Raw genomic sequence first — 22093 nt, 5'->3', positions numbered from 1 at the left:
AGGCCTCATTCAGAGAGCACACAGCAGGGGCCAGGAGGGGGCAGGGGGGGGTCACCCAGCATCCAAAGACTCCTCACCTGATTGCGTTCCACACGTCGAATCCGTCCAGAGGCTTGGTGCCGTTGAGGCTCCCGCCCGCCAGGCCCACCAGCGTGGGCAGCCAATCGGAGACGTGGATGAGCTCCCGGGTGGTGGTCCCCGCCTGCTTCAGGAGCCGCCCGGACACGAAGCCCACGCCCCGGACTCCTCCTTCCCACAGCGAGCCCTTGCGCCCTCGCAGCGGCCAGTTGCTGCCACCGTTCAGCGTCTGACCGCCGTTATCTGTCCACAGGAAGTTGGCCATGTTGAGAAGGAGGACACACAATTACACACAGCGAGTGGGAGTACAATAAGGGGGAGGAGTCAGGAACGTGACATAATGCACCTGAGCTATAGTCATGCTTAAGTTTTGCTTTTTCTTGAGCTTTTTTGAAAAGAATAACACCCACAGGAAGTCACATGACCTGCGTGAAGTCACCCCCCCTCACCAGGGCAAATATCGATATAACGCAGACATTCTTTTGTGACACAAAATGTTTTGTTTGTGCCGCTACAGTTTTTAAGTTAAGTTTAAGCGAAGTCGGATTTTTATTATATTTCTTATGTTATTAACTAATATAGTTTTTATGTTATTAACTATTATATTTCTAATGTTATTAAGTATTATACTTTTTCTATTATATTTATAATGTTATTAACTATTATATTTTTTATGTTATTAACTATAAAATTGTTCATGTTATTAATAATATATTTCTTATGTTATTAACTATTACATTGTTTATGATATTAATTATTATAGTTTTTATGTTATTAACTATTATATTTCTTATGTTATTAACTATTATATTGGTCATGTTATTAACCATTATATTTCGTATGTTATTAACTATTATATTGTTCATGTTATTAACTATTATATTTCTTATGTTATTAACTATTATATTGTTCATGTTATTAACCATTATAGTTATGTTATTAACCATTATAGTTGTTATGCTAGTAACTATTATAGTTAAGTTAGTAACTATTATAGTTTTTACATTATTAACTAAATGTCTTATGTTATTAACTATTATAGTGTTCATGTTATTAACTATTATACTTTTTAGGTTATTAACTACTATATTTATTATGCTATTAACTATTATACTTTTTATGTTATTAACTACTATATTTCTTACATGATTAACTATTATATTTTATGTTATTAACTATTATATTTCTTACATTATTACTTATTATACTTTTTATGTTAACTATTATATGGTTTATGTAATTAACTATTATATTGTTTACGTTATTAACTTGTATACTTTTTATGTTATTACCTATTATAGTTTTAATGTTATCAACTATAATATTTCCTATGTTAATAAGGTGTTATTATTCATATCTGCCCCCTCCCTCCCATCTTGTCAAAATCTCTCCAAACGTGTCCGTCCCAAAAAATGTTTCAGTCCAACTATTTTAGCGTTTATGGTATGGGTCTGGTCATGAATAACAACATGTTAATAACATAACTATAATAGTCAGACAATAAAAACCAGCTTGGTGAGATTTTGACAACAAGGATGACGTCACTAATCAGAAAGTGTATTTGACAATAACGTCACCGCCTGTATCATTTGTAACCACGGCGACAGTTTGACCCTGGAACAGATTGTTTCAATTTCCATGATGATGTGCAAATATGAAAGAAATGAGGGGTGGAGCACGGAGCTGGCTGTTTTGTCCTGATTGAACTAGAAAAGTCTGTCTGCTCCTTAATGCCTTTTCAAGCTGCTTTTCCTCTCGGGGCCAATTCCTGCTCCCCCAGCTGGCCCGCTCTGCCTCGCAGTAACGTCAGCACACTTTTCACCATGAGAGAATCCCCCCTCTCTTTCCTGTTTAGACTGACGCATGCGGGGCGGCGATAACAGCCTGACTGGGGCGAGGGCGCAGGGGGAAATATTCATAGGAAGGTTTATGCACTTCTTTACACCTGATGGACACTACATTAGGGACACCTGCACCCGAGGAGGCCAGTAAAGGAGAAAAATATTTACTCTGGGACATCCTAAACAATTCTACCATCAGGATTATGAGTCAAGTAACATGCTAATATGTTCATCTGGCATGCAGGTGTAATTAAAAAAACAAAACGCTAAACACAATGATTAGTAACGTAATGTTGGCATGCTACTAGCGTGTGTCACGCATCAAGTTATAAGACTATAAATGTGTACGGCTGCAAAATTAGCTACTGAACTCTATATTACGATACTACATTACTGTATATATTATGATACTACATTACTTTATATTATGCTATTTTACTGTATATTTTTATACTATATTACTGCATATTAATTCACTAATTTACTGTACATTATGATGCTACTGAACTCTATATTATGATACTACATTACTGTATATATTATGATACTACATTACTTTATATTATGCTATTTTACTGTATATTTTTATACTATATTACTGCATATTAATTCACTAATTTACTGTACATTATGATGCTACTGAACTCTATATTATGATACTACATTACTGTATATTATGATACTACATTACTGTATATTATGCTATTTTACTGTATAATAATTCACTACTTTACTGTATATAATGATGCTACTTTACTGTATATCATACTACATTGTTGTATGCTATGCATTACTGTATGTTACGCTACCTTACTGTATATTTTGATACTACATTACTGTATATAAATTCATGCTATATTACTGTGTGTTATGCTATCTTACTGTATATTTTGATACTACTGTATATTATGATGCTACTTTACTGTACATTATCATGCCACTTTACTGTACATTATGATACTACATTACTGTATATTATGCTATTTTACTGTATATTTTGATACTACATTACTGCATAATAATTAACTACTTTACTGTACATTATGATGCTACTGAACTCTATATTACGATACTACATTACTGTATATCATGATACAACATTACTGTATATTATGCTATTTTACTGTATATTTTGATACTATATTACTGCATATTAATTCACTAATTTACTGTACATTATGATGCTACTGAACTCTATATCATGATAATATATTACTGTATATTATGCTATTTTACTGTATAATAATTCACTACTATACTGTATATAATGATGCTACTTTACTGTATATCATACTACATTGTTGTATACTATGCATTACTGTATATTATGCTACCTTACTGCATATTTTGATACTACATTACTGTATATAAATTCATGCTATATTACTGTGTGTTACGCTATCTTACTGTATATTTTGATACTACTGTACATTATCATGCCACTTTACTGTACATTATGATACTACATTACTGTATATTATGCTATTTTACTGTATATTTTGATACTATATTACAGCATAATAATTCACTACTTTACTGTACATTATGATGCTACTGAACTCTATATTACGATACTGTGTATCATGATACATTACTGTATATTATGCTACTCTACTGTATATTTTGGTACTATATTACTGCATATTAATTCACTAATTTACTGTACATTATGATGCTACTGAACTCTATATTACGATACTACATTACTGTACATCATGATACTACATTACTGTATATTATGCTATTTTACTGTATATAATGATGCTACTTTACTGTACATCATACTACATTATTGTATACTATGCATTACTGCATGTTATACTACCTTGCTATATATTTTGATACTACATTACTGTATATACATTCATGCTATATTACTGTATGTTATGCTATCTTACTGTATATTTTGATAGTACTGTATATTATGATGCTACTTTACTGTACATTATGATGCCACTTTACTGTACATTATGATACTACATTCCTGTATATTATGCTATTTTACTGTATATTTTGATACTATCATACTGTATATTAATTCACTACTTTACTGTACATTATGATGCAACTGAACTCTATATTACGATACTACATTACTGTATATCATGATACTACATTACTGTATATCATGATACATGACTGTATATTATGCTATTTTACTGTATATATTGATACTATATTACTGCATAATAATTCACTACTTTACTGTACATTATGATGCCACTGAACTATATATATATTACAATACTACATTACTGTATATCATGATACTACATTACTGTATATTATGCTATTTTACTGTATAATAATTCACTACTTTACTGTATATTGTGATGCTACTTTACTGTATATTATACTACATTATTGTATGCTATGCATTACTGTATGTTATGCTACCTTAATGTATATTTTGATACTACATTACTGTATTTAAATTCATGCTACATTACTGTATGTTATGCTGCCTTACTGTATATTTTGATACTACTGTATATTGTGATGCTACTTCACTGTACATTATGATACTACATTACTGTATATTATGCTATTGTACTATATATTTTGATACTACTGTATACTATGCTACTTTAGTGTACATGAGACTACATTACTGTATATTATGCTATTTTACTGCATAATAACTCACTACTTTACTGTGTATTACGATGCCACTTTACTGTATATTATACAACATTATTGTATACTATGCATTACTGTATGTTATGCTACCTTGCTGTATATTTTGATACTACATATACTGTATATAAATTCATGCTATATTACTTTGTTATGCTATCTTACTGTATATTTTGATACTACTGTATATTATGATGCTACTTTACTGTGCATTATGATACTACATTACTGTTTATGATGCTATTTTAATGTATATTTTGATACTAGAATACTGTATATTAATTCACTACTGTATATAATGATGCTACTGAACTGTATATTATGATACTACATTACTGTATAATATGCTATTTTACTGTATATTTTGATACTATATTACTGTATATTAATTCACTACTTTACAGTATATTACTGTATATTATGGGGGTGCGTGGAAAAAAAATTATGTGCCTAAGGGCCAACAAAAAATAATTGAGAAGCAGTTGGGCCCTCTACTTTCTATTGGTCTGCAACATGATCATCTAGTGCCACCTGCTGGTTATGAGCGGTACTGTCGCCACTAAACCACTTTTTATCCTCCTCCTGCCTTACAGAAAGGCAGAAGGTCCACTATGATCTGGAAAAAAATGCTCACAAATTGGGATTGGTTGCCGGAGAGATGCCAGTTAGCTTCCAGTGCTCTTGAGCAAGGCATTGACGGAAATGGTCACGTCAGTGTGGCTACCTGTGGAGAAGACCAGGACCGTGTTGCCCCAGAGTCCCGCCTGCCGCAACGCCGAGCTGATGTTGCCCACCGCCTCGTCCATGGCCGACACCATGCCGGCGTACGCCCTGCGACGCGGGTCTTTGATGAAGGCGTAGGGCTCCTCGTAGCGCTCGGGCACCTGCAGGGGGCCGTGGACGGCTTGCAGCGCCACGTAGAGGAAGAGAGGCTGAAAAGCGAGCGGGGGAGGTCGTTTTTTTATTACTTTTTTGGCCTAAAGCGCGCGCACGGGTGAGGGAGTCACCTTCTCGGGGTCGTGTTTGGCGATGATCCGAGTCGCCCTCTCGCCGAACAGCTCAGTTGAGTATTGGCCTTTGTAGCCCGCCGCCACCTCCTCTTGTTCCCTCAGGTCCAAGGCACAGCGGGTCAGGTCGGCAGCGGGGACGTGGTTGCAGCGCACGTGGGTGTAGTAATCCTCGCTGCCAGTCAGGTAGCCTGCGGCATATTATTCAGCAGGTCACGATGCACACCTGCACTCTCAGCCATGCCCAGGTACAAACCAAAGTAGGAGTCGAACCCCCGGCGGGTGGGCAGGCAGTCCTTCTTGTACATGCCCAGGTGCCACTTGCCCACCATGTGCGTGGCGTAGCCCGCCTCCTTCAGCAGCTGAGGCAGCAGCTTCTCGTCCAGGGGAACGCAGTACGGCTGACACGGCCAGATGAGGCCGTGCTGCATGCCCGTGTGTATCTGCCATACGGACGTGACCATTACCACACACACACACACACACACACACACACACACACACACACACACACACACACACACACACACACACACACACACACACACACACACACACACACACACACACATTCACTGTACAAACACACACATACTGTACATATGCATACATCCACTCATGCACATAATCACCTTTCATCAAGGGGAAACTGGGTAAAACACGGCACACGGATAAAGCGTAACCTATTTTTTACTATAACAATGTACAAGGTTAAAATAGTTTGCATATCTTTCTTCCCCTTCATTTATCAGCTGTTCTTTGTATTTCAAGTTATCATTACATATAAGTATTGTTGCATGTGAAACAACTGTATTGTTATAAATAGAGGTAATTATTGTTATTATTCATTATCAATAGTGCTATTTCTATTGGTTTTGCTATTGCTCCATTTGTAGTGTTATTATTATACTGTATATTATGCTATTTTACTGTATATTTTGATACTATATTACTGCATATTAATTCACTACTTTACTGTATATTATGATGCTACTGAACTCTATATTACAATACTACATTACTGTATATCATGATACTACATTACTGTATATTATGCTATTTTACTGTATAATAATTCACTACTTTACTGTATATTATGATACTACATTACTGTATATTATGATACTACATTACTGTATATTATGCTATTTTACTGTATAATAATTCACTACTTTACTGTATATTATGATGCTACTTTACTGTACATCATACTACATTATTGTATACTATGCATTACTGTATGTTATGCTACCTTACTATATATTTTGATACTACATTACTGTATACAAACTCATGCTATATTACTGTATGTTATGCTATCTTACTGTATATTTTGATAATACTGTATATTATGATGCTACTTCACTGTACATTATGATACTACATTACTGTATATCATGATAATACATTACTGTATATTTTCATACTACTGTATATTATGATGCTACTTCACTGTACATGATACTACATTACCGTATATTATGCTATTTTACTGCATAATAATTCACTACTTTACTGTATATAATGATGCTACTTTACTGTATATCAAACTACATTATTGTATACTATGCATTACTGTATGTTATGCTACCTTACTATATATTTGTTAGGATAATTATGTATGAGTTATCACACAACTCTTATGCTTAAAGGCCGTTGCTATAGTTATTATCAATTGTGTTGAAGTTGTACTTTTTTATCTGTGCAAAGGCACAACTCGTAATCTTCCATTTGCGAGTTGTCTCGTATCAGCAGTTTGTTTCCGGACCCTGCCCGCTGACAGCCGAGGACGGACATCGAGTACCTCAACGCGGATAAAACAGGGACAGGGCGAAATCACGAGTGTCAGCACATTTCCATTCTGAATAATCATGTATTGTTTCTACTGGGGCTGCTTGCATTACCCCTCCCTTCAGAACCAGGGACCTCCCGAATAAATAGAGGAGCACGTGGGGCTGTACCTTAGAGCGTAGGGTGAAACTGTAACTGAGTGTACAGCCCGATACGTCTCTCCTCATGAGCTAAATTGAACTCGGTCTCTGCCTGATTCCTTCTTCTTGTCTTGTGTAATAGATAGTTTGGTGTTTGAACCTGACATGCTTACTTATGTATTTAGTAACTTTTTGTGTGTATTTTACGATACAGTGATAATTGTTGTGGTCACCAAAAATGTCCATATTGTTACATTCCTAAACTGCAATTATGATGAAAACACTTTTGCGGTGAAAGCAGAACAAGAAAGGGTTTGTGTTGTTTCGTCAGAACCAAAAAGGAAACCAAACTTGCAACAAAATAGTGACGAAAGATGGGTTGGACTTATCGTTTTCTATACAACACCAATGCAAAGCTATGCCATACTTTCATATTATCACCTCACCAAATGGTTGATATAGTGATGATGTCATAAATCCAAATCAAGAAATATGAATACGGGACTACTCAGCTGTAATACACTTTTCCACCACTTGTGGCAGTAATGCTTCAGTGCAGAATGACTCCTCATTGTCAATTGTTCCATACATGCAAGACATAAGTGACAATTGAGATACTGTTCAGTTAGAATGTATTCAATTTAGCACAGCATAATTGTATATAAATGTATTTCTCATGAGCAGTGTCAGAATAATTGTATCTAAGTTACCACAAAACTTTGTGTTGCCATGAGATCCCGGCGAGAAGACAAAAGCGGTCTTTGGAAGGCTTGTAAAACTCCACTGTGTAGGATGGGTAGCAACATGAAGGTGTTCTGTTTCTTTGATGTATCGTAATCAACAGAAAGATTTTGATTTGACCCGAGAACTACAAAGCGGAGAGAAAGCAGGATCTGCCAAAAGTTCCAGGCACCTCTTTTTTTAACTCTTTTACGACCTTTTCTTTGAACCGACCTTTTCTTTTGAACTGTTTGGTATTCAAAGGCGATGGCTGTTTACGACCCCCGCCCCTTTAGAAACAGCTGTTGCCATGTAATCAGGGAAAGTCCAAATAAAAAAGGAGGCGTACAATCTTTCGGCAGAGCGTAATGACACTGTGCAAGGGTACAGATGTACACGTTTCTCCTCACGGAGCCAAATTGAATTCTGTCTCTGTTTGATTCTTTGCTTCTTGTCTTGTTTAATAGATGTCATCAGTGTTTGAACCTGACAAGCAGTATATTTATTTAGTATTTATTTTTGTGATCAGCCTGAGTAAGGTTTGTATGTGCTGATTTATGTGTTGAATAGATCATAATCTATGTGATGAAGACATAGCTTCATATGATTTGACAATGTTTACACCTCTTAAACTGTCAGAAGGTTATATAGAATAATTAAAAACAATTAAAACCAAGGGTATGACTTGATTACTAACTTAGGGGTCATTATCATGTTGGCTTTGGGCCAAAGTCGGGGGTCAAAAGGGTTAAGAACCCCTGACTCTCGCTGATGTGTTGGATCCACTGTGGACTGGACTTTCACAATGTTATGTCAGACCCACTCGACATCCATTGCTTTCGGTCTCCCCTAGGGGGGGGGGGGGGGGTTACCCACATATGCGGTCCTCTCCAAGGTTTCTCATAGTCATTCACCGACGTCCCACTGGGGTGAGTTTTTCCTTGCCCGTATGTGGGCTCTGTACCGAGGATGTCGTTGTGGCTTGTACAGCCCTTTGAGACACTTGTGATTTAGGGCTATATAAATAAACATTGATTGATTGATTGATTGATCTACATGACAGGAACACTGCAAGTTTTAAGGACCTTTAGTAAGAATTAGGAGGATCCCGATCGGTCCGATATCAGCAAAAAAACAAGGATGAATATCGGGCTGCGTGTAAAATGTCCGATATAGGCTTCGAAGGTTGGTTTTTTCTTCTATTTTAGTCAAGTCATTTACAAAAGGTAAACATGGTCGGCGATAGCCTATTAGAAGCTAGTAGCTACACAACAGCCGAGCACACAGGCTAAACATACGTAATGAGTGTCCTTCATTAAACAATATCGCAGTCTAAAACGGCACATTTGTCAATATCAGCAAGTATCAAACAATTATAGTTGCATAAGTCAGAAGTGTATTCTGAGAAAGTATCCAGTAACGAACGTGTCCGCACCGCCGAGTCAGTATTGTGACCAGTAGGTGTCAACAAAAATAATAATAATTTAACACTCCACATTAAAAGCGTTCATCTGTCATTAGTTGAGTGTTTCTCATGCCTACCATTTAGGGATATACTGATATTAGAATTTCCTATCACGGAGATTGTGACCAATTTCATCACGATTATCAATATTATCGCGGTATTGTCAAATGTGCTCAAAAAGTACTTACACGCACACTAAATTCTTTTAACCAAGTTTTTTCTTTCAGTAACTAAAATAAATAGACACACATTATACTTTCTTGGCGGAGGAAACATTAAAATATTGTTCTGGCTTCATTTGTTTTGTGCGTTTGAATATGTTTACCATCTTTCATTTTAAATTTGTAAACATTTCAGAATTTTTTTTAAATAAATGCCAAGTAGGGGAACACTTCCGGTTCACTAACTGTTGAATACACCTCCGTCTGTAATGTGTTTATAAAAGTTTAGATTAGGTTATGATGTTTCTTAATGGGGAAATACGTTAATGACTCTTGGTTTAATGTTAGCATTTAAGATATGTTTTAGTAGTAGCTAGCAGTATTTTATCAATGTGTAGTTATCTATAAATCACAGTTCTTAGATCATTTTAAATTTTGATACGGTAATATTAACTGTCGGGAGTTATCATTATTACTGTTTATTGTTACGTTCCTATTAGGGTTGCACAGTATAACGGTACAAATAAAGTACTGCGGTAGTAAGGGATTAAATAAGGTACTATACTGCCTTTAAAAAAATACCGGAAGCCGGCTGCGTTTCTGGGTGTTGTTGATAAATGGCTTTGGCTTTGCATAGTAGAGTTTTAACTTGCACTTACAAATGTAGCGACCAACTGTAGTTACTGACAATGGTTTTCTGAAGTGTTCCCGAGCCGCTTTTTGATGCAGTACCGCCTGAGGGATCGAAGGTTCGTAATATCATGGCTTACGTGCGGTGATTTCTCCAGATTCTCTGAACCTTTTGATGATATTACGGACCGTAGATGGTGAAATCCCTAAATTCCTTGCAATAGCTGGTTGAGAAATGTTCGTAAACTGTTTGACAATTTGCTCACACATTTGTTGACAAAGTGGTAAACCCTCGCCCCATCCTTGTTTGTGAATGACTGAGCATTTATTTGTAGCTGCTTTTATACCCACCTGTTCCCAATTAGCCTGTTCACCTCATAAGTGTTTGATGAGCATTCCTCAACTTTCTCAGGTTTTTTTTGCCACTTGTGCCAGCTTTTTTGAAACATGTTGCAGGCATCAAATTCCAAATGAGCTAACATTTGCAAAAAAATGTAGTTTTCCAGTTCGAACGTTAAGTATCGTGTCTTTGCAGTCTATTCAATTGAATATAAGTTGAAAAGGATTAGCAAATCATTGTATTCTGTTTTTATTTACCATTTACACAACGTGCCAACTTCACTGGTTTTAGGGTTTGTACAATGAGTACATTGACATATTTTATTATCACAAAATCTTTTGTCATTTTTGTTATTGTTATAGTTTATAAACTCAGGAAATACATCCCTGCACATAGGAGACCTTTAATTATGATCCTCTAACTGGTACTGGATCCACACCCAAATTTGTAGTATTAGCCAAAACTTATGTAAAGTATCCAAACAATAGAAGAATAAGTGACTATTACATTTTAACAGAAGTGTAGATAGAACGTGTTAAAACAGGGAGTAAGCAGATATTAATTGTAAATTAAAAAGTACATTTCCTACTGCTTGTCCCTCATCATTTTAACAAAATAATAGAAGGAGAAATGACACAATAGTTACTTCTCCCGCCAGCAGCCAAGTTAAGAGCCTGTGTAACTCGTTTGCTTGATTACTGCTAAAAAAAGAATGCGTCAGTTCACAATTGAACACCAACGAGTGTTCTTTGATTGCAATAAGGAACATATGTTTAATGTATCATAAGATTTTTTTGTTAAAATAAAGCCAATAATGACATTTTTTTTGTGGTCCCTTTTTTATTTTGAAAATACATTTTGGTACCAATGCAAAATATTGCCATACTAATAGGGACACCCCTCCTAAAAATGCTCTTCAAGAATATTATTTTATTTATGAGGACAACAATGCTAGTCAAAGATTGTCTATATCAGTGTTTTTCAACCTTTTCTGAGCCAAGGCACATTTTTTTCATTGAAAAAATCCCAAGGCACACCACCAGCAGAAATCATTGAAAAATGAAACTCAGTAGCCGATATTGACAATAAAAAGTCGTTCTCGCAATTGTTGGATATGACTTTAAAGCATAACCAAGCATGCATCAATATAGCTCTTGTCTCAAAGTAATGGTAAATGGTAAATGGGTTGTACTTGTATAGCGCTTTTCTACCTTTTTCTAAGGAACTCAAAGCGCTTTGACACTATTTCCACATTCACCCATTCACACACACACATTCACACACACACATTCACACACTGATGGCGGGAGCTGCCATGCACGGCGCTAACCAGGCCCATCAGGAGCAAGGGTGAAGTGTCTTGCTCAAGGACACAACGGACGTGACTAGGATGGTAGAAGGTGGGGATTGAACCAGGAACCCTCAGATTGCTGGCACGGCCACTCTACCAACTTCGCCACGCCGTCTGTCACCACCTGTCACATCACACCCTGACTTATTTGGACTTTTTTGCTGTTTTCCTGTGTGTAGTGTTTTACTTCTTGTCTTGCGCTCCTATTTTGGTGGCTTTTCCTTTTTTGTTGGTATTTTCCTGTAGCAGTTTCATGTCTTCCTTTGAGTGATATTTCCCGCATCTACTTTGTTTTAGCAATCAAGAATATTTCAGTTGTTTTTATCCTTCTTTGCGGGGACATTGTTGATTGTCATGTCATGTTGGGATGTACATTGTGGACGCCGTCTTTGCTCCACAGTAAGTCTTTGCTGTCGTCCAGCATTCTGTTTTTGTTTACTTTGTAGCCAGTTCAGTTTTAGTTTTGTTCTGCATAGCCTTCCCTAAGCTTCAATGCCTTTTCTTAGGGACACTCACCTTTTGTTTATTTTTGGTTTAAGCATAAGACACCTTTTTACCTGCATTTACAAAGCAATTAGCTACCGGCTGCCACCTACTGATATGGAAGAGTATTACACGGTTACTCTGCCGAGCTCTAGACTCAACAACAACACATCATTTGCAGACTATAATTACTGGTCTGCAAAAAATATTTTTAACCCAATTAGGTGAAATTACATATTCTCCCACGGCACACCAGACTGTATCTCACGGCACAATAGTCCAGTGTGCCGCGGCGCAGTGGCTGAAAAACACTGGTCTATATGACACATAAAATCCTATATAAAATGTTCGTTTTGACCTAAACTCGTAGGTCAGTCTGACGTCATTTCCGGGCCAGGTTTGGCCCGTAGACCAGTGTTTTTTAACCACGGTGCTGTATAATAGACTGTATTTATATTATTCACATGTGAATAATATAAAAACAGTCTATTATACAGCATTATTGACATGTGAATAATGCTGTATATTAGACTGTATTTATATTATTCACATGTGAATAATGCTGTATATTAGACTGTATTTATATTATTCACATGTGAATAATGCTGTATATTAGACTGTATTTATATTATTCAAATGTGAATAATTCTGTATAATAGACTGCATTTATATGATTCAAATGTGAATAATGCTGTATAATAAACTGTATTTATATTTTTCACATGTGAATAATGCTGTATATTAGACTGTATTTATATTATTCACATGTGAATAATGCTGTATATAAGACTGTATTTATATTATTCATATGTGAATAATGCTGTATATTAGACTGTATTTATATTATTCACATGTGGATAATATAAATAGTCTATTATACAGCATTATTCACATGTGAATAATGCTGTATAATAGACTGTATTTATATTATTTAAATGTGAATAATGCTGTATGATAGACTGCATTTATATTATTCACATGTGAATAATGCTGTATATTAGACTGTATTTATATTATTCACATGTGAATAATGCTGTATATTAGACTGTATTTATATTTTTCACATGTGAATAATGCTGTATAATAGACTGCATTTATATTATTCACATGTGAATAATGCTGTATATTAGAGTGTATTTATATTATTCACATGTGAATAATGCTGTATATTAGACTGTATTTATATTATTATCATGCATGGTTGGTTATGGTTTGGATTCATATCCAACAATTGCGAGAACAACTTTTTATTGTCAATATCGGATGCTGAGTTTCATTTTTTAAAATGTTTTCTGCTGGTTGTGTGCCTCGGTATTTTTTCAATGAAAACAATGTGCCTTGGCTCAGAAAAGGTTGAAAAACACTGATATAGACCAACATTTACATGGCGCTACAGCCATTATTTGCTGTCTGAGATTGAACAAATCAGTGTTAACTACCTGGTACCTAAAAGGAGGTTCTTACCTGGTACCTTCCCGTCATCAGCTGGTTCCTGGACGGGGTGCATATAGGCTGGACATAGTAGTTCTCCAGGCGGACTCCTGCGGCGGACAGCTTGTCCAGGTTCGGTGTTTTGATTTCCGCGCCGTGGTAGCCCACATCGTACCAGCCGAAGTCGTCCGCCAGTATGACCACAATGTGCGGCTGCCGGGACGCCAACACGGCGGGGAAGACGACGACGAGCAAGCACAAGCTAAGAAGCCCTTCGGCCATTATTCAGAGTTTAGCTCGGTGGAATTTACTTTTAGTGGATGTGTCAAAAAAAAAAAAAGTCAACCCGGAAGTGCACCTCGCTCTTTTTACGGGTTCCAACTAGACGAACAGTAGTTTCGCTAAACGACTCCTCCCAAAATAACAGGTTTGGTTGTCGAAACAGAGTAGAATGAAAAAAAATTATAATAATAATGAAATGTTAGCCTCGACGCTTGAAAACCGCTGCCTCGCACTCAGCAGCCAATTGCACGACGAAACGTCAGCAAGTCACGTGATAAAGCCGGATTGCGTTTAACATTTTTTTGAATTCTTTTGTATAAATTTTTTATTTTATAAAACTTTATTTATAAATTGCAACATTTACAAACAATTGAGAAATAATAATAATCAAAATAACTACAAAAACAGTACAGATTGCGCTGAAAGTGAACGAGAGACGCGGCAGGGAAACGCGCCGTTGTAGCGTTTTTTTTTTTCAAATATAATTTTATTAATTTTTTTGTCTTTTTTTTAAACCTTTATTTATACATTTCAACATTTACAAACAGTTGAGAGATAATAATCAAAGTAGCGTTTGAACGCGTTATATGACCGAGTGACGTCATAACGTGTTGTCTTAAGCGCAACGCTAACTTTACTTTAGGCAACGTATGTTTTTATTCCATCAGATGTTCATTCATTATTTTCCAGTTAAACTATATTAAATTTAAATTTTTTAAAAAATGTCATTGTTTTAGAAAATAATATCAAATGTGCCAAAATGTGCATTTTTTAAAAATGTGCTTGATTGTACATAAATTCTTTGTATATGAATACACTCCATAACTTCTTATGCAAACGGCACTTTTCTTGATTATTTTCAAATGTAATTTTTTTTATTATCAATGGTAATATTACATTACATTTATTATGAATAAAAATAATATTATAAATTGTAATATTACTATATATATTATGAATAAAGATAGTATTAATAATAGTAAAATTACTAAAAAAATATTATGAATACAAATAATATTATCAATGGTAATATTACTATATATATTATGAATAAAGATAGTATTAATAATAGTAATTTAACCAAAGATATTAAGAATAAAGATAGTATTAATAATAGTAACATGACAAAATATATTAAGAATAAAGATGGTATTATTAATGGTAATATTACTAACTATATTAAGAATAAAGATAGTATTTATAACGGTAATATTACTTAAAGGCCTACTGAAATGAATTTTTTTTATTTAAACGGGGATAGCAGATCTATTCTATGTGTCATACTTGATCATTTCGCGATATTGCCATATTTTTGCTGAAAGGATTTAGTATAGAACAACGACGATAAAGATTGCAACTTTTGGTATCTGATAAAAAAAAGGCTTGCACCTACCGGAAGTAGCGTGACGTAGTCAGTTGAACATATACGCAAAGTTCCCTATTGTTTACAATGATGGCAGCATGAAGTGAGAGAGATTCGGACCGAGAAAGCGACAATTTCCCCATTAATTTGAGCGAGGATGAAAGATTTGTGGATGAGTAAAGTGCAAGTGAAGGACTAGTGGGGAGTTGAAGCTATTCAGATAGGGAAGATGCTGTGAGAGCCGGGGGTGACCTGATATTCAGCTGGGAATGACTACAACAGTAAATAAACACAAGACATATATATACTCTATTAGCCACAACACAACCAGGCTTATATTTAATATGCCACAAATTAATCCTGCATAAAAACACCTGCGTGTTTGTTATGCTAGCTCCTAGCTCCTCTGCTAGCTCCTAGCTCCATAGAACACGCCAATACAATTCAAACACCTGATCAACACACACAATCACTCAGCCCAAAAGACCGTTTACCTAACCCAAGGTTCATAAAGCTTATATATTTTTAAAAAGTTACGTACGTGACGCGCACATACGGTCAAGTTATCGAATGTTTAGCAGCCAAGGCTGCATACTCACGGTACCTGATATTCAGCTGGGAATGACTACAACAGTAAATAAACACAAGACATATATATACTCTATTAGCCACAACACAACCAGGCTTATATTTAATATGCCACAAATTAATCCTGCATAATAACACCTGCGTGTTTGTTATGCTAGCTCCTAGCTCCTCTGCTAGCTCCTAGCTCCATAGAACACGCCAATACAATTCAAACACCTGATCAACACACACAATCACTCAGCCCAAAAGACCGTTCACCTAACCCAAGGTTCATAAAGCTTATATATTTTTTAAAAGTTATGTACGTGACGCGCACGTACGGTACGGTACGTGTTATGCTAGCTCCTAGCTCCTCTGCTAGCTCCTAGCTCCATAGAACACGCCAATACAATTCAAACACATGATCAACACACACAATCACTCAGCCCAAAAGACCGTTCACCTAACCCAAGGTTCATAAAGCTTATATATTTTTAAAAAGTTACGTACATACGCAAAAAAAAGCCAAAGCTGCATACTCACAGTAGCACGTCTGCGTCTTTGTCATCCAAATCAAAGTAATCCTGGTAAGAGTCTGTGTTGTCCCAGTTCCCTACAGGCGTCTGTGTATCCAAATCAAAAGTCCTCCTGGTTAGAGTCTCTGTTATCCGAGTTCTTCCATCTTGACTGCATCTTTCGGGAATGTAAACAAAGAAGCGCCGGCTGTGTACTGTTGTGGCTGACTACGTTCGAAAAATACGTCCATTTCGCACCGACAACTTTCTTCTTTGCTTGCTTGGCTTCCTTCTCCATAATGCAATGAACATGATTGAAACAGATTCACGAACACAGATGTCCAGAATACTGTGGAATTATGAAATGAAAACAGAGCTTTTTCGTATCGGCTTCAATGTGGAAGGCATACCCGTGTTCGCCGGGCTACGTCACACGCATACGTCATCCTCAGAGGCGTTTCGAACCGGAAGTTTAGCGGCAAATTTAAAATGTCACTTTATAAGTTAACCCGGCCGTATTGGCATGTGTTATAATGTTAAGATTTCATCATTGATATATAAACTATCAGACTGCGTGGTCGGTAGTAGTGGGTTTCAGTAGGCCTTTAAGATATTAAGAATAGAAATAGTATTATTAATGGTAATTTTACTAAATATATTAAGAATAAAGATAGTATTAATAATGGTAATATTACTAAATATATTAAGAATAAAGATCGTATTATTTTTAGTAATATTACTAAATATATTATGAATAAAGATAGTATTATTGTTGTTAATATTACTAAATATGTTAAGAATAAATATAGTATTAATAATGGTACAATTAGTAAATATACTAAGAATAAAGATAGTATTATTTTTGTTAATATTACTAAATATGTTAAGAATAAAGATAGTATTAATAATGGTACAATTAGTAAATATATTAAGAATAAAGATAGTATTATTTTTGTTAATATTACTAAATATGTTAAGAATAAAGATAGTATTAATTATGGTAATATTAGTAAATATATTAAGAATAAAGATAGTATTATTAATGGTAATATTACTAAAGACATGAATAAAGATAGTATTAATGACAGTAAAAATACTTAGGATATTAAGATTAGAAATAGTATTATTAATGGTAATATTACTAAATATATTAAGAATAAAGATAGTATTAATAATGGTAATATTACTAAATATATTATTAATAAAGATAGTATTAATATTAGTAATATTAATAAAGATATTAAGAATAAAGATAGTATTATTAATGGTAATATTACTAAATATATTAAGAATAAAAATAATATTAATAATGGTAATATTACTAAATATATTAAGAATAAAGATGGTATTAATAATGGTAATATTACTAAATATATTAAGAATAAAGTTCGTATTAATAATGGTAATATTACCATAGATATTAAGGATTTAGAAAATATTTAAAAAATATATTTTGGTAAGTGTGCTCTTTTTGTATTCCCGGCAACGAAAGCAAAACTTTTGCACTTTTGTACTTCAATAATATAATTTCACATTTCTACTTATGTGTGCTTTTGTACTGTATTCTTTACATGTATATTTTCATTCTGTTCAAATAATCATTTAGGTGTTGATAGCAAAAGTCCATTTCTTAGCATAAAACATTTTCATTGCGTCCGTGTGTGTGCATCTCTGACTCTTTTTTTTGTTTTTTTAATCATATTTCTATTTATATCATGTATTGTTATTTTATGTCAATTGATAGCGTCGTGTGTGGGGGTTATATTGCAGATAAATAACAGTGAAAGTATTTTTTCTTGACATTTTTACTGTCAAGGTCAATACAAAAATGATATAAAAATAGGCAAAACGTGTATTGATTATTTTTTTGTATATTGTATGTATAAGATTATGTTTTACATTTTGAATGGTTGCTTTAAACTTAAGTTATTTTTCAAGTGCTATAATGGTGGTTTTAATTTACTGTTTATTATACAACACTTTTATATATTATTATAATGTGTTTTTTCTTCGTTTTTAAGGGCTGACTTTAGTGTGGAAAGAAGACTAATATGCGAAACAGATATTCACCAAGGTACTAATGTACAGTGTTTTAATGCTTTGTAAAATATATATATATATATATATATATATATATATATATATATATATATATATATATATATATATATATATATATATATATATATATATATATATATATATATCTTTAAAACAAAGACAACCTTTTATATAAATCTTTAATTCTGTTTAAGACAGCCAAGTACATTTTTGACTCGTTCATTTCTCTATTCATTCAGCAGCATTATTTCCTTAATTATTCACGTTGAAAAATGTAAACATTGGAATTACACAAATGAAATCAATCTGCAGGTTAAGACAGTGTGGTTCAAGTACATTGCATACATTCATAGTACTCCTGTTTGTCAAAGAACAGAGGGGTGGAAATTGTGACATCACATTAAAGGGGAACTTCACTTTAAAAAAAAATAAAATGTTGCTTATCATTCACGCTCCCTATGTAAGACAAGAACACATGTGTTTTTCTTTTTTTATGCATTCTAAGTCGTAAAATATGGCAAGTGTGAGGTGGCTAACAATGCAGTATGTAGGAGTACATCATTCCATCCATAAAGCCCTCTAAAAACATCCAAAAACTGTTAAAAAAGTTAATTCTAGATTATAAATCTCACCTGGATAGGAGAAGGTCGTGGACATAAACCGAGAAGTTGGTCAACTTTGACAGCCAATTTAGACCCGGAAATGGCAAGAAAGACACGAAAAGACGCTCATTTGAAGCACCTTTTTTTTAAACCTTCTTGACTATTATGATTAATTCTTCATCGAAACGGGGAATATATAAACATCCCTATCAGTCAGCATCCCGGTGAGAGCAGACGTTGTACCGGAAGTGATTGTTTTATTATGCTTGTAGTTTGTGTGTCTTGTTCAGCACTTGGCAATGGATCTGCTTACTCATCTTCTAAAATTTGTAGCTCATCCTCTGTATATTCAGGCTCAAAAATAGAAGTTTCTGGATCATCATTTGTCCCAAAGTAGTCTCTGTTGTGTCTTGTGAAGTCTGCCATGATAGTAGTGTTGTTGTTGTTGGGGGGGAAAGCGATCGAACGCTGTGATGCATCTGGGAAAATAGTATGCCGCCGTATGCTTAAAAATGAGCAAAATATGTCAATATTACATGTTGTTATTATTATAAAGGTGCCCTGTTAGTGATGTGCGGATCAATACTGAAATATTGATACCGCCGATACCAGGTCTTCACGCTCTAATATTGATTCTCAAATCAAAATATCGATACTTTAGTTCAGTGGCGTCCAAACTTTTTCCACGAAGGGCCACATACTGAGAAGTCAATGTCTGTGGCAGCCATATTGGTGTTGTTTTTATTTAATAAAAAAAATGCTAAAAACAGATATGTGTCAGCTTTGCATTATAGGTGACTAAGTATATTATTTTAATGATATATTATACCCATTTTTAAATTTTTTTTTTTACATTTTCACTCATGTTTTTTTTCCCATATCCGAAAAAATTCTACAATTATGATTAAAAATTCCGCCCTGAGATCGGTAGGTCGTGGGTTCGAACCCCGGCCGAGTCATACCAAAGAGTATAAAAAAAAATGGGAGCCATTACCTCCCTGCTTGGCACTCAGCATCAAGGGGTTGGAATTGGGGGTTGAATCACCCAAAAATGATTCTTGGGCGCGGCCACCGCTGCTGCTCACTGCTCCCCTCACCTTCCAGGGGGTGGATCAAGGGGCGATGGGTTAAAATGCAGAGAATAATTTCGCCACACCTAGTATGGGTGGCAATCATTGGTACTTTAACTTTAACTTAACATATTTAACAGTGTTTGTTATGGTTGTTGTCCATCCATCCATCCATTTTCTACCGCTTGTCCGTTTTGGGGTCGCGGGGGGTGCTTCGTAAGCTAGTAATATTTTATGTTTTTAATCAACTAACTCACTAGACTAATTCATGTTGTAGATATATTCCGACTTTTTACATTTCAGCGGACAAATTAGGTATGTTTGCACAAAGTGTTGGTATCAGATCGGTATCGCCGATACCAGCCTGAATTTTACTCTGTATCGGATCGGAAAGAAATCACTACATTACAGCGTGTATATAAAATGTTGATGGATGTTTTTTGGATGTTTTTTATTTGCTCCATTGTTGGCTGACTTTTGCTAGCCTGTATTTACGCTTTAGACTGCATATAAAACACAGGTCTTCTAATATAATAAGGATTCAGTTCCCCGTTGAGTCATCCTTGAATGGTCCTGTAAATAAACCACAGTGGCACTTATTACGCTTTGCTCTTGGCTTTCTTCTGCAGGCGGGTCCGCGTGGGCTCGGTGAGGACCAGGGGCTCCTGGATGACCGCGGCCGGGTACTTCGTGCCCAGCAGCTCCACCTCCACCTTCTGGCCCACGGAGCACAGGTCCACGGGAAGGTAGGCGAACGCCAGGCTCTGCCGGGAGCTGTAGCTGTAGGCGCCGGAGGTGGTGTTGCCCACCACCTGGCGAGGCAGGCGGGCGGGGGGGGGTCACTAACTGGCTCGGAGCAGAAGGAAGGCGGACTCACTCACCTTTCCGTCGTGCCACACCGTCTCGTTGCCCTCGGGGTCAATGTCGTGCGTGTCCACCGCGATGTAGGACAACTTCCTTGTCAGGCCCTTGGCTTTGATCTCCTGCCGATGAAGTCGGCAGGCTGCTCCAGAAAAGTCATGAATCATTAAAAAGTGGAATCAAATACAAAACCCAAAAGCAGTGAAGTTTTCACATTATTTAAGTCTCCAATTACTTCACTTCAAATATTCCACTTTGAAATGTTTGTTTGGGGGGAAAATATTGCATATTTTGTGTTTTTGCCTCAATAAACAGCGTGTTGAAAAAAGTGTGTAAAACATTTAAAAAAAACACCAAAAAAAACGTTATATCGACAGAAAGATCTCAAGTTGATTCTAAAGAGTTAAGCGTTAAAAGTAAAAATGAAATATATATTAAATATACTTGTTAAATTGACTGATTTTTGAAATTTAATTTTAATTTTTTTGAACATTTGATGTGTATTGTATTGTATTTTTGTTAAATGTTTCATTAAAAAAATTCAATAAACAAATGTTAAAAAAAAAAAAAAAAAAGAAATAAAATAAATGTATGACTTATTTTTAACATAAAAGTGTTAAAAGTGTTTGGATTTTTTTTTCAAACTGTCACTGCTCAAAAACAATAATGAATTAAAATCGTAAAACATTAAATAATA

The 22093-nt window shown here is 35.1% G+C and overlaps 2 protein-coding genes across 2 annotated transcripts in view; both read right to left on the bottom strand.

Moving 5' to 3' along the window:
* Nucleotides 1-14583, bottom strand: part of arsb (arylsulfatase B) — a 30137-nt gene extending 15554 nt beyond the window's left edge. Inside the window, exons 1-5 of the mRNA XM_062055236.1 lie at nt 14109-14583; nt 5820-6006; nt 5564-5754; nt 5281-5488; nt 78-321 (exon numbers count right to left, since the gene is read on the bottom strand). Of these exons, the coding sequence (XP_061911220.1) occupies nt 78-321; nt 5281-5488; nt 5564-5754; nt 5820-6006; nt 14109-14357 (1079 nt within the window). The 5' untranslated portion in view covers nt 14358-14583. The remainder of the gene's footprint in view (nt 1-77; nt 322-5280; nt 5489-5563; nt 5755-5819; nt 6007-14108) is intronic.
* A 4445-nt stretch (nt 14584-19028) lies between these two features.
* Nucleotides 19029-22093, bottom strand: part of dmgdh (dimethylglycine dehydrogenase) — a 36375-nt gene continuing 33310 nt past the window's right edge. Inside the window, 3 exon segments of the mRNA XM_062057416.1 lie at nt 19029-21347; nt 21417-21520; nt 21523-21538. Coding sequence (XP_061913400.1) covers nt 21135-21347; nt 21417-21520; nt 21523-21538 — 333 coding nt within the window. The 3' untranslated portion in view covers nt 19029-21134.

This window comes from Entelurus aequoreus, linkage group LG08 (genome assembly GCF_033978785.1).
Source record: "Entelurus aequoreus isolate RoL-2023_Sb linkage group LG08, RoL_Eaeq_v1.1, whole genome shotgun sequence".
NCBI lineage: Eukaryota > Metazoa > Chordata > Actinopteri > Syngnathiformes > Syngnathidae > Entelurus > Entelurus aequoreus.
The sequence above is the reverse complement of the archived record's forward strand: the minus strand, read 5'-3'. Positions and strand labels throughout refer to the sequence as shown.